This window comes from Myxocyprinus asiaticus, chromosome 48 (assembly GCF_019703515.2).
Source record: "Myxocyprinus asiaticus isolate MX2 ecotype Aquarium Trade chromosome 48, UBuf_Myxa_2, whole genome shotgun sequence".
Lineage (NCBI taxonomy): Eukaryota > Metazoa > Chordata > Actinopteri > Cypriniformes > Catostomidae > Myxocyprinus > Myxocyprinus asiaticus.
Genome location: NC_059391.1, coordinates 26251315 through 26266421, shown reverse-complemented (window position 1 = coordinate 26266421; position 15107 = coordinate 26251315). Strand labels below are relative to the sequence as shown.

At 36.3% G+C, this 15107-nt stretch overlaps 1 protein-coding gene across 1 annotated transcript; it reads left to right on the top strand.

Moving 5' to 3' along the window:
• Positions 1-1514: 1514 nt before the first annotated feature.
• LOC127437613 (cadherin-related family member 5-like) lies at positions 1515-13572 on the top strand. Its single transcript, XM_051692645.1, has 15 exons — positions 1515-1518; positions 3759-3949; positions 4142-4201; positions 5015-5104; positions 5258-5347; positions 5720-5821; positions 7347-7527; positions 9004-9090; positions 9263-9360; positions 9617-9823; positions 10758-10871; positions 10989-11055; positions 11389-11577; positions 12210-12385; positions 12966-13572. The coding sequence occupies exons 1-15, from the start codon at positions 1515-1517 to the stop codon at positions 13521-13523; spliced, it is 2214 nt and encodes a 737-aa protein (XP_051548605.1). The 3' UTR covers positions 13524-13572.
• The last annotated feature ends 1535 nt before the right edge of the window (positions 13573-15107 follow it).

The window sequence follows — 15107 nt, the reverse complement described above, 5'->3', positions numbered from 1 at the left end:
ATATTGATAACAGTTTGTTCTTTGAAAATGCTCCCAAATGAAAAGACATGTATGACATTTAAACCATACTGTGCATTGCTAGCATGTACAGCATGTTTATGAAGCATGCTCTCTTGTTTCTTTGCAGTGGCTCTGGTGGAGATTCAGAGAGGTTGATGTCCCTGATGAAACAGTATTCGTGTCCAAACGTGTACCAGTAACGAATTCGACTGGCATGTCAGCTTACTATCCATCAACAAAGAAACACGAAGACACCAATTTCACAAAATGTCTGAATCGGTTTGCTGTAACATTGTGAAACATGTTTTAAAACAAACTGTTGTACATATTTGAATAAACAAAGACATTGACTTTTTCCAAATGTGCCACACAAATTACCTGTAGATTTTTATTAGTTACAACACAAATAGGTTTTCAGAAACAAATTAAACTGAGTTCTGAATTTACAAAAAGCTTCATCGGTTAATAGTTGTTTTGTCCATGAAATTACAAAGTAGCTTTTTCAAAAGCACACATGGGTTTCCATAAAACACTACATAAGAACCTCATTACCATACATGATTTTACAAAAAAATTTATGACACAATAATGTGTATGACAAGTACTTACAATCATAATTTATATGTGGCCAATCACAGGCTGGACTAGCAGAGAATTTTGTTTCCTCATAGCTTCTTTCATAATTAGAATTGTGCCCAAGAAATTTAACAATGTACTTATGTATCACAGTACTTGTATGGGAGCTATTAGATAATTGTGATGGCTCCAATCAGTTGCTTGAAGATTACAGTTACCGTAAGTGATACTTGCGTCTATTGATGTTGGCATGAATTGCCAGTATCACATGCCCATTATTTGGTTGCATGCTTCATTTAAACATTAAAAAAAGTTAATCAACAGTCAGCTTACTGTAGCTCAGAACTCAAAAATGGCATTGCTGTCCCCGTGATGTTTGCTCATCTAGCAAGTTTATTTCAGTCGTAAACTCTCACATGCTTGAATTTACTTCTAGTCCAGGTTGATTTATTCAATAATTTAGATTGAATCTCACAGCTGTTCATTCGCTTCATTCGCTAGATTAGCAAGATCTCTTTTTTTGACAACTTTGTCCATTCCTTTTAGATTTATTGCCCTTGCATCTTCAAGAAACATTTTCTGCTGGAATAGACATTCACAAGGCCAAGCAGTGGAATGCAAAAAAATTGCAGTTTTGCTAAATGGGAACAATGTTAAATCACACACATTTATCGCAAGAACCTTTTTCCATTACCAAAAACAATTTATCCATGAATGAATGTTGCATTTATATAGCGCTTTTTCTGATACTACACTCAAAGTGCTTTACACAGTGAACAGGGGACTCTCCTCAACCACCACCTGTGTACAGCATCCACATGGATGATGCGACGGCAGCCATAGTGCAACAGTACACTCACTACACACTAGCTATTGGTGGAGAGGAGAGAGTGGACTGATACAGCCAATTAATGGATGGGGATTATTAGGAGGCCATGATGGGTAAGGGCCGATGGGGGGAATTTGGCCAGGGATTTTTATTGACCACTGAGAGTCAGGACCTCTGTTTAACGTCTCATCCGAAAGACGGTGTCTTTTTACAGTATAGTGTCCCTGTCACTATATTGGGGCATTAGGACCCACACAGACCACAGGGTGAGCACACCCTGCTGGCCTCACTAACACCTCTTCCAGCAGCAACCTTAGTTTTCCCATGAGGTGTCCCATGCAGGTACTGACCAGGCTCAACCCTGCTTAGCTTCAGTGGGTAACCAGTCTAGAGCTACAGGGTGTTATGGCTGCTGTCCATCCATATACCCACAAGAAAGAAAAGTCACAAATTAGATCTTTTTAATTTCACAGTTGTTTCTCCAAGGCAGTCATGACATTAAAAGGAGAGCAAATGGAGACTTTTGCTTAAATCTCTTGCTCCTTAGATGTTTCTCCTGAGAAAAAGACACTTGTAATCTCATGTTTCTCCTCTAGAATTTGCAGAAGAGATCTCAACAATGTCTTGAACTGTGCTTGGATTTGCTAAGACACCAAAGTCTGCATTTAAAAGTCAGAGATTACAATATATACGCCAACATTTCTCATCAATTTCATCAACATCAAAACCAAATTATTGGAGCTATCCACATTCATTTTATAGGTCTATACTCTTACTGTGTCAGCAACTGTCTCAGTTGTGTATCTTTTTTTTCTCCAGAGGTATCTTAGGGGACACATTTAAGACAAAGTTGGTACTTTAATGAAACGTACAGCAAGTGATAACACCATTAAGTCTCATGAGCAATGAAAGAGCAACCTCTGATCAATATATTTGTCCTTTGAATATCGACATCATCTATTACAATGGATGTTTCATCCACACATTTGAGGATGGCCTGAGTTATAGATCAGCAACATTTTGGAAACAGTACCCTCTGTAGCATCCAAATTATTAAAATGATTCCTTTGTAAACATTGTTCTCATTGTGGTTACGCTTTAAGAGTTGTACATGTAAAGATGTTGCTCAGACAGATGAGGCAAAAGTCCACCTCTGATCATATTTATGGCCAATAAAGCCGAGATAAGCTTTCGTCTCAAAGGTTAAGATTGAAGTCAGTTTCGCACATAAGCTACTGCTCGCAAACACTTGTGGTGAGTAGCGAATGAGCTGGAACAAAGAGGTCATTCTCGATATTCCTTTGTTACTGATTCACTATCTAACAAAGAGAAATGGATTTAAGACCTAGTGGTTCTGCGGTTGTTTTCTGTCTACTAGTTATTTTCAACCTGGGCAAGTTCAGTCAAGCGCAAAGTGGTAAGAGCTTAAAGTTTTTAATAAAAAAATATTAGATAATCAGGTTTTCATTTGTAGACTCCGTTATAAAGCATATCATTTGCCAAGTGATTTGAGAGCTGTCATATTATACTATGCTTATTTTAAAAAGTGTAATTTTCTCTTTCTAAGGAGTTATGTAATAATTATTAAGAGTAATAATCCTAGTGAGAAGTGAGAATAACAGTACACTTCTCGAAATGTTAACTGTGTTCATAAATAAGAAATGAAACAATACGTGTAGTGAGAATTACTTAAAACAAGGTAGGAAATATGGAACAAAAGAAAATACATTTTTATTTAATTTTAAGGCTATTGTACATTCTCTGAAAAGACCTCTTGGCAATTTTTTACATAGGTATATTTGTCTTGATTAATAGATGTTTAGCTATTTTTAGTGGGAAACAAAAAAAAAAAAAAATGCTGATTAGCAGTTACAAGAACACAAAGAAGTCGTTTCAAGAACAGCTTAATTTTATAAATTTGTGGTCAATTTTATAAGAAATTTTGAGTGAGCAACTTATTGCATTAATAGTTCGAGATACACTTAAATCAATTGATAAAATACAATAAATTCAATTAAATGGCAGTAAAAACATCAATGTTCGATGTGTGCTCTCAAAAACATATTTTAGCCTATTATTAAGATTTATGCATATTCAATTTCATTATAAAATTCCATCAAATTTAATTGTGCGTTTCAGTAGGCCTATACTTGTTTTAAGAAAGATTACAGAGTGCATTTTGACTTGTTCCATTGGCAGATTTGTTCCACTTGTTTAAAGCATAAACTGAAAACTGAATTATCTTTTTTTTTTTCATATTTTCTTTTAGTCTTTTTTTTATAGTGTGTTGATCAGAATCATGTAAACATAACAAACATTATAATTCTGATTTCACTTTCTCTGAAAAATACAGACCTTTGCTCTGTGGAAAATGCAGAGGTCAGTAACATTGTTTTTGTGCCGGAGAACAACACTATCGATGCTACAGTTGCAACAATTAAAGCTGATGAGGGGGTGACAGTTCGTATCACTGGTCAGCAACCAGAGAATCTCTTCAGTCTTAACGGCCGCAGTATCACTGCCAATATTGTGCTGGACTATGAGGTAAATGTATCTTATAACAAAATGAATGGGAAATATGAAAAGCAAATCTGTTGTTGTGTTCAAGCAATACTCACTAAAGATAAAGTTTCCTAAGTTGTTGTAAAAAAGCATTTGTAGCAGATAAATATGGCCCCCCAGGCCACCTCACTATAAACAAAATTACCAGTAACATATGTTTTGTGGTTTTCTTAGACATTTAACAAGGATATTCCCTATTTGGTGCACATTGAGTGTACAAAAGATGGTTCAACTGTGAGTATATGGTATTTCATTTAAAACGATTAAAAATAGTGCATTTGATAAAAAATTTTATGATTTTGAAACAAGTTAAAGGACTATTCCAGGTTCAAGTCAAGTTAAGCTCAATCGACAGCATTTGTGGCATAATGTTGACTACCACAAAAATTATTTCAATTTTTCCCTCCTTTTCTTTAAAAATAAAAAGCAAAAATGTGAGTTCCAGTGAAGCACTTACAATGGAAGTCAATGGGGCCAATCTGTAAATGTTTAAACACTCACTGTTTCAAAAGTAAAGCCACAAGACATAAACAATATGTGTTTAACATTATTTTAGTGTAATAAAATCAATTACTAACCGTTTCTGTGTAATTTTATATCCAATATTACAACTTTGTTGCCAAGACAATGTACCTCCGCAAACCCTAGAACCCTAAAAATGGTGATTTAAACAACTTTACAGCTCATATAATACACAAGTTTTAACAGAAGAATTAAAAGTAAGTGCTTTTATGAAATTGTAAGCTTCAGATTTCTGCTTTTAAACCCTCGAAAAATCGGCCCTCATTCACTTCCATTGTAAGTGCTTCACTGTAACCTCAATTTTTGTTTCTTTTTTTTTTTTTTTAAAGACAAGGAGGGACGTGTCAATACTAATTTTTGTGGTAATCAACATTATGCCACAAATGCTGTCAATTAAGCTAACTTGTATTGAACCCGGAATATTCCTTTAAACAAAATACTCTTTGTTTCCCTTTGTGTATTTACAATGTTTACTGAACTATTAAAATAAATTAAACTCCTGCATGTCATCATTTTATCTTTTAGACCTTATTAACAGTGCGCATAATTGTTCAGAACATAAATGATAATCCACCAGTATTTGCAGAGAGCCAGTACACAATTGACATCAATGAGGTACAAGAACATATCTCATTTTACTTGTTTAGCTGATAAAATCAATGCTGCTTATGCTGTATGGTTTAGTTTGTCTTTATTCTTTTATCTGCTTTTGTTCACGATTGTTTTAAAAAGTAAAAAAAACTTTTGTAACCTCTTACAATTTTGTAGTTAACAATAGAGGGTACCACTGTGGCGCGAATCACTGCAACGGATGCTGATGAAGGTGATCGCCTCTACTATAATCTGATTTCACCCGAGGTACATCATAACTTGTCATAATTAAGTTGATCTTGTTTTCAGTGAACATATCTACACATTCTTAAAATAAAGTAAAATAAAATATACCTCAGAAGCAGAACAGCGTAAGTTTAAGGCTTGTTTTCAGAGAATTCATATTTTGAGTTTTTCATTTCGTATAAGTTTATTTTGCAATGTACACAGAAACTTCTATTGTATACTATGTAGTCTTTATCAGAAGCCTACTTGCATTGTAATTTTGTGCTACTAGACAGTAGTCAGATGGCCAAATATTCCAATAGGAATGCTGTGCACATTCTGTTAGGACTATTTTCTGCACACAATTACAAAAACATGTTTCTAAATCTGTCTAAAAAAATTCTTTTTTTTCAGGGAGAATTTGAACTGCGGGCCACTTTTGATCCTGACATACTGGTGAAAAAACTTCTGGATTATGACAAAATTAAAAAAGTCACAATGACGCTGTATGCACAGGTGAGTTTGTTGTCCTGGAGATTTAAAGGGTTCCTTTTTTTTTATGGTTATGACATTATTTCCTCACCATGATGTCAAACACAAAAGGAGATGGTTAGCAGAATATCAAGGCATTCTTTTGTTTCCCAAAAATCAAAAGTGGACAGCGATTTTTGTTTTGTTTGGCCATGCTCCAAAAATATAGGATACTTTGTGTGAGGAACAGACTGAAATTCAAGTCACAAAATAATTCACTGAAAATCTTGCATCTCACCCATTCTAAACATGATACAAGTGCAGCTCGCCTGACATGGCAGGGTCTAAGTGGGGGCTGGGGGGGCATTGCCCCGTACATTTTCCTTGTGCCCCCAAAGAAACTTCTGACACCCTCCTCTCGGTCCGATAAAGAGTCTATCACTTGCACACCCAAAAGGTCAAAATTAGAGATGGCACTGATCCGATACATGGATCGGTATCAGGTCCGATACTGACGTTTTTACCCAGATTGGGTATCGGTCCGACGAGCCCAATCCAAATCTGATACCGCATGTTGGTCATTGACGTTACTGTCAAGCTCAAATAATGCTATAAATAACCTTCAAATCACCATTAAAGTAGTCCATATAACTTGTGCATTTTATTCAGGCTCTTACAGTCATCCAAAACGTATTATTATTATTATTAGAAATTACAATAAAAACAAATTGGGTCCCAAAATTACTGTGTGATTGAAAAGTGGATTGATATAGTAATAAAACTGAAATGAAATAAATAAGTAGAGAGAGAGAGAGAGAGAGAGAGAGAGAGAGATCTGAAACCATGTACAAGTCCAGATACAATTTAAAATGTGTAAAGAGAATGGGCTTTTTTCTTTTCTTTTCTTCACTGGAATTACTGTTATTTTTGCTGCTGTATCCCGCAGATTAGTTAACAATACAGTTTTACACATGCTCTTATGTAACTTTTTTTTTTTTTTTTTTTTACAATGAAATAATGTATTGTTGGAGGTTTTTGTTTCTTTACACAGAGTACTCCCAATCAGTTCCACACAGTGAATTAGAGATGTTCTAAACTCATTTGGAATCAGATCGGGATCGGTATCGGCCGATACTGATAGTTCAGGTATCGGAATCGGTGAGAAAAAATGGTATCGTTCCATCCCTAGTCAAAATGCCCCCCAAAGATTGTATCTTAGTACTGTGGTCCGACCCCATTTAAGGATCTAACATATGGTTTCAGAAGACTTGGAATATAGGAAATAAATTGTATGGACTGCTTTTTTGGTATTGCTTGTTTTATATGTCCTTTTTGGGGTTTGCCTGTACAAATCCCTGTCCACTTTCATTACATGGAAAAGAACAGTCTGGACATTCTGCTAAATGTCTGAATTTGCTTATCAAAAAAAATGAGGGTGAATAAATGAAGACCACATTTACATTTTCAGTGAACTATCAATTAAATTATTCAAGGGTGGTTCATTTTGTCTAAAAATACTTGATTGATCTTGAATGTAGAGTGTGCAAATTAATGGTCTTGATCATTTCAGGACACCCAGGACTCTGCGCCAGTTTCCCACACTGCCTCGGCCACTATCACAGTCAATATCATAGACATTGACAATCGTCCACCATGGTTCCAGCCCTGTACAGAAATGGAGGTCAGCACCAGCAAATTGTGCCTGAACTCTGGCTACGAAGGGACAGTCAACTTAACCGAACAAGTGGTGGGTATCCCTTCCTGTGCTGTTGAAGATGTAGGTAGAGGTGCAAATATGTTTTCTTGCAAAATGTTTAAGAACAAAGAAAGTGCATCAAGCAACACTGTGGCTATATTAAAATTGCATATCAAACAGAAATATGTGTAAAGTACCTTTTACTGTTGCGGTTGCTGCCATTTTTGTTCTTTTTACTTTACTTCATGATGGCAAAATCAGTTTAAAATCCATAAAATTCCATAAAATTCGTAAATGGATGTTTCTTCAACTTCAGGAACTTTCATGACCCAGGGTTTGATTTTTATTAAAACAAAAACAAACTTTTCTATTTGTTATGCAAAGGTCACATTAAAACTGACTTGGACACTTTTTACCACGCCTTCATAATTTATTTTTGGTACTTTTCAAATGTCTTTTATGTATAGATTTGACTGTTTTATCCTAGTTCCAGACCCAGACATTAAATATTAAACTATATAAATGAAAATATAAATGAGAATGTATTTTTAAAAATTCCATGTTTAAACTATAATAATCTAAACAAAGAATAAAATAAACACACCATTTCAATATTTATTGCATGAAAATTATTTCTATCAATTTTAACAAAATTACGACTTTCCCACAGTTGTGGCGTCATTTCCGCCACACCAAACAATTTTGCCCCTAATAAATTTTTTCAAAAGCTGTTCAAAAACCAAGTCATTGCTATTTGTTAATCAAGTTGAGAAAATAGTCAGTGAAGAGCATGCTTGAGATGAAATACGAAGCAAGTGATTTTTGAAGAAAACAATGATAAATGAAGGTAAATATCACGTTTATTGGGCATCATTTCCAATCAAGCTGTAATTTTACTAAATTATGAAAATAAAGTGTGAAAATATTATTTAATTTTGTGCATGTAGGATACATAAAGTATTAGCTATAAAATTACCCTTAGCAAGACAAATTCATTTGGCCATTTTCAAAAAGTTAAAATTAAAGTTACCATTATTTCTACCACAAAATTCTATTGAACATAAAACAGAATTTGAGATGTGCTGGAAATGATACAGTGGTGGGAATTTTCATGACTTTCAGAAAAAAATGACAAAAACGATCCTGTGATGCATGTACTGTCAGACATAGTTAGTTGACAAATTAAACAAACTATTGTATTGAGAGTATGAAAAATGTTTTAATGAGACTTTACTTTCTAGAAGTACACAGTACAAAAATTGCCCGAAGTTGAAGAAACACCCAATTACGAGCTTGACAAAGACATCCAAAACTCGTAATTAGGGTCATTCTGACAAGGAGTAAACACACAATTAAAATGTTGTGAAATGTGGTTCGACAAAACCCAACACTCAGTGTAATTTAGTGTTTATTATTGTTTGTTGGGCCAATGATTGAACTAACCTTAAGAAATTAATAAATCTAGAGATACAGAAACAGCCGTGACATAGTCCAGATAGACATAGGATATTTTTTTGTGCACTACAGACAGGTCCTTTGCCCTTGAAGCCAGGTCCAGTCAATGCTATTGATGGTGACAAGGGTAGGAACGAGCCAATTGGCTACAGATTTCTTGAAGGTAAGATTTATTATTACACATTATGGTCCTCATGGGTTTATTCAGTATAAATAAGTTACACCAAATGGCCAAAATGATGTGGTCACCCCCGTGAATAACGGTTTTGGCTACGTCCCTCAATTCCAGTGACTGATCAGTGAGTGAATTTTCTTATTTTTTTGTCTATGTTCAGGAAATGAAGATGGTACATTTGATATCAACTCTAACAGTGGGAGCATCACAATGCTAAAACCAGTAGGCGTATCAGGCCCGATTGTTCTTACAGTTATGGTGAGAAAAATATTTGTACGTAGTCATTTCTGCAGTTAGACCACCATTCGGTTTTGAATGCACAATTGTGTGCTTTATATTATCTTTTTATCTCCAAGCAATGAGCAGCAATATTGTTGTGCCAGCATTTTGAAGTTTCTAAAACATAGAAGTCTGTTGATCTAGGATGCAAGTGATACATATTATGGCCTCAAAGATCATCTCGCCACATCCTGTAGTTGCTTTCCCGACCCAACTTTCTTCTCTGTCTCCATAGGCATTTCAAGAGCAGAAAATTGATCAGTTTGCCACCACCACAGTCATCCTAAGGGTGGTGGAGACTAGTAGGCATCCTCCTAAATTTGTGAAGCCCAGTTACGAAGGTTTTATCTCAGAGGACGCAGATGTGGACAGCTTGTTACTGGAGAGCCAAACCTCCAACAAGCCCCTCCGTGTACAGGCAACAGATGAAGACTTTTCTAATGTAAGAACTCAAACTGCACTCTGGTCTGTGCACGGTCCATCCCAGAGCTCCATACTCACGTATCAACCTGCCACATTAACTGGCTGTTAATCTATAAAAAATATTGCCTTTAAAGGGAAATACCTAAGGCCTCATTCATGAAACAGGGGCAGAAAGAACTTGAGTAAATCATTTGTAAAATTATTATTTCATCAATCGTCTAACTGGATCATTCATAAAACCAATCTTCCATAAATCAAATCAAATCAAATAAAAAAATTGCAGCATTTTTTTTTTTTTTTTTTTTGCATAAATTGTCGAATTGGACTGCTCATAAAACCATTCTTTTGTATATTATCAAATTGGATAATTTGTAAAACCATTCTTGCTTAAATTCACATTGAATTGATCAGAAAACCGCTGTTATGTAAACTGGATTACACTGAATTTTTTGTAAAACAATTCTTACGTAAATAGTAGCGTTGAACTGAAATGTTTGCAAAATGTTCTTATGTAAAATCTTATGTAAATCATCAAATTTAATTTTTAAAAACACATTGTAATTTCATGCTTTGAATTGAATTGTTCGTAAATTCATTCTTACGTAAATTGTTGCATTCAATGTAATGCTACAGTCTGTGTAAGAATGTTTTTTTTGAATGGTTCATAAAATCATTCTATAGTTGTACATAGAATTGCATCGTTCGTAAAACTGCGTACATTTTCACATTTAATTGCTCATGAACCATTGTTATGTATAATTGGGTGACACTGAATTGTTCATCAAATAATTATCACTTAAATAGCTGCATTGAAAAAACATTCTTACATAAACTGTCGCATTCATTTCAAGACTACAGAATGATTTACTCAGAAATTCAATACTTGTGTTTCATGAATGAGGCCCATAATCTTTATGTTTCTTGAGTCAAATGCTGAACTTGTTTCTTCATAGGGGGTGAATCCTAACATCAGATTTGAGGTTGTAGACAGCACTGATTTCTCGATAACTCCAGAAGGATTCATACTCATGGCAAAGGCAGTTGCCCCTGGCACTGTAAATTTACAAGTGAGAACTTAACTTTTACAATGTTTATGTTTAACGCAATTTCTACATTAACACATTTGTTTTTTTACTTTCTAACTGAAATATTAATATATTACTATGTAATTCAATGTGACTTAGATGAGGGTGGTTGACACGACCAACGATGAATCAAGCATTGCTTCCCTTACCATTGAGGTTACTCCAGGTAAGACCAGATCAATACTGCATGCTACCAAGACAACACCTAACTATATTCATGCCAATATTAATGCAGAGCCTGATGCAATCGAAACAGGTTTAATCAAAAGTGGCTAACAAGGTGTGGGCTAATCACAGTGATTTTCGCCTGGCTTTAAGCTAGCTTTCAGCAAAAGGTTTGCCCTTTTGGTGATGGGATGCATGGATATACTTTGATGCTGCAAGGGTTGTGCTAAATCCATTTAGATTTCAGTCCATTAAAGAGATTAGCTAAACATCACTGAACATCATTACAGAGCCTTAATCAGTGTATCATTTAAAATATTATTTTTTTCTTCAGGGGTTCCCACGACCACTAAGGTCACTACTATCAAGACTACGTCTATCATAACCACAAATAAGATCACTGACACACCACAAACAAAAAGCACCTCCACCCCCACCTCCATCCCCACATCTATCTCCACCTCTAACCCAGACACTTCTACCTCTAACTCCATCACCTCCACAACTCCTGGTCCCACCACAGGTACACTCACTTATGCTAAGCTAACTAGCCTAGCTAATGCTTGTGGTGTGTTATTTTGTATGCTGTGTTCAAAATAGCAGCTATCATAGCATACCATCAAACTGTGCTAAAAACATCTTTAACTAGGCAAAGATGGTGGTCAGATGGTTTAACTGGCCTCTAAAACCAGCCAACAGTCCAGGCTGACCAGGCTGGGAGGCCAACTAAGACCAGATCACCAATTTAGGCTGGTTGAAATCTTGCTTGCATCAAGGTTGCATGTTTTATGGCACTGACACCTTGCATATCTGACTGTTTAAGCCCTGCTGAAAACTATCTTGAACTAGCCTAAGCTGGTTTGCTGAACTACTTGTCTGGTCAGTCTGGTCCATTAGCTGTTTTTAATAGGGTTTAGGGCACTTCAGTTGGTCAGATTGGGAACTAGACCAACTAAAACAGCTTAACCAGCTAAGACCAGCAAACCAGCTTGGGCTGTGTGCTATTAAGATTTGTGAAAACACATAATTATAAAACACAGTTGATTGAGGGTCTACCAAAATCAAGCCAAATTAGTCACAGCAATTGGTGAATTTAATTGATGTTCACCATAAGCATGCTAAAAAACTGTGTATCTCACCTGTTCTGTGTTCCAGGTGGGCCGCAGGTGAGAGTGGGTGAGTATAGAACAGAGGATATGGCAGCTCTAGGGGCCAGTTTGGCTGTGGTGATAGTCCTGTGCTTGGTTTGTATCGGACTGCTGGCGCAACGCGTCAAGGGCCATAACGCAGACTGGAAGAAACTTTCAGAAGCTAGTATCTTCCGTAGCACTGTGAGTTTATTATAAATTACTATTACACACAGATGTTGTTTTTTAGTTAACATTTTAAACACAAATTGTATCACTCAATTAATCAATGGCTGACTTCACTTTGAAAAACGAAAAAATAATTCTTAAATGTTTCAGGTTAAATGTTTCTGATAACAGAAAACTTTGGCAGGTTGAAGAAATATTTTAAATTTGAAGGGATGTAGGCTTGCTAGGTGGCTGTGTTTTGGCTAGTTGCTATATCTGATAGAACGAAATATAGAATGAAATATGGAATGACAGAAAGATAGAACGACAGGAAGATAGAACGACAGAAAGCAGAACGAAAGAACAACAGAAATATAGAACGACAGAAAGATGGAACAATAGATAGTTAGAACAAATGATAGAACAATAGATAGACGGATGGACGGATGGTGACAGACAGACAGACAGATAGATAGATAGATAGATAGATAGGTAAAATGACAGACAGAAAGATAGATGGACGGACAGACAAATGATTGATAGAACAAGTTACTAACTATGAGCCAAACATAAATACTGTAATGTATATTTAGAGCATATCTTTTTCTTTTAGCAGTTGGGTGGGGGTTCGGGTGGTCCCAAGGAGGGTGTGCAGTACACTAACGAGGGCTTCCAGCATGATGATGGTTCTGGAAGCGTGAACTCTAGGCTGGCTGCTGACCTGGAGATGAAACTAGAATCTGGGCTGAAGTCAGAACCGAGTCAAGCGTCACCACAAGAGCAGGTGACACCCAGCAGCGCTTCGATTCTCCAAACACCCGCCACCTGCAGCATTCCACCCGATTCCACCAGCCTGGGGAGTTTAGATACCCTAGACGGTGAGAAGGAAGTGAAACCGATCCTTACTAAAGAGCGACGTGCAGAGGAGGGCTACAAAGCCGTCTGGTTTAAGGAAGACATTGACCCTAACACCAAAGAGGAAGTGGTCATCATTCCAGACACTGGTGACCTGGTGGGAGACCATGAGGAAGGGGATGACAAGGAGGAGGAAGAGGATGACAATGAGGAGGAACAGGAAGATGAGGATCATCTAAAGACAGACATGGATGAAGAGCTGGCAGGGAGATATTTTAAAGGCTTAGAAGATGAAGGCAGAATGACTTCAGATTTGTAGAGCTCTGATTGTAGAGCCTGTTTGGGGATTACAAAGCAAGTGGATGGCATATTCCTCAGCTGAAGGAACATCACAGCGCAAAAGCTGCAAACAAAAAAGTCTTGAGTTTAGGTCAAATGTTTACCATTGTAGCAGAAGAGAAAATGTTAAAATGATAGTTCAATTTAATTTATTTTTGCTAAAGAATCATTGGGAAAAAAAATCATTTATCATATGCCCTTTCTATTTTTAAGGATGTAAATATAGTCCACACTGCAAAAAATCCAGCCTGATCCCATGAAAATTATATGACTGTGGCAACATTTTTGTAAAATGATATTACGTGGTCCTTTACAAATGTCGCTGCAGTTCCGAGGTGAAATGTCCACTGTGTGGCGCTAAACGCGAGTAAAAGTTTCTCACGACAGGTTTTTAAGGTTAATGCTCTATCGAGTTTTAAGTCAGCAAAACCGACCTTCCTACCCTAAACCTTAAACCTAACCGACAGTGTTATAAAAAGCAAATGTGAGTTGAAAAACGCAATTGCTGAATCAGTCACGTCATTTTGTGGTGCTTTATAACATTTTTGGCTCACATGTCGACTCGTGTGCTTTTCAGGACTTGTACCTCAGTTGATTATGATTTCAAAAACTTGTATTTTTCGTTCTGTTACTTACATACACACTGCTATGTTATGATATCGAAACACTTTTACTATAATGCACCATTTGAAAAACTATACATTTTAACACTTGTATTACAGACCCACCAGCATTTACACACTTATTCCAACGTGATTAGCTTCTGCGGTAGCTCACCTGATATAGTGTTGGACTTTTGACTCTGAAAACTGTGGTTCGAGACCAATCAAGCACTCAAGCGGACAAGTGAGACGGAATTGTCCTAGAAGTGACACGAAATGACGAGGTTACTTCAAAAAAATTTGCTTTTCATACCTCATTTGCTTTTACACTATCGGTTAGATTTAGGAATTGTTTTAGGGTAAGGATGTCTTGCCCACCTCTCATTTGCTTTTAGGACACTGTTGGTTAGGTTTAGGTGTTGGTTTGGGGTAAAGATGTCTATTTTGTGTAACTCATTTTATTTTAGATCACTATTGGTTAGGTTTAGCTTAAAGTTTAGGTTAGGGAGGTACATTTTACTCATTTAAACCTACATCTAATATTCACCTTAAAAACCTCATCTGATTATGATACCATTTCACTCGCTTTTGGCACCCCACAATGGACAATTTAATGGTAAACTGCAGCAAAATGTGTAATAAGGCATGTAATATTGTTTTTCTAAAATGTTGCCACGGTAACGTAAATTTGCCCGTGCCAGTATACACCGATCAGCCATAATATTAAAACAACCTGCCTAATACTGTGTAGGTCCCCCTCGTGCCACCAAAACAGCGCCAAACCACATCTGGGCTGGTATGAGTATTTCTGTAACTGCTGATCTCCTGGGATTTTCACACACAACAGTCTCTAGAATTTACTCAGAATTTGCCAAAAACAAAAAACATCCAGTGAGCGGCAGTTCTGTGAATGGAAATGTCTTGTTGATGAGAGAGGACAACAGAGAATGGCCAGATGGGTT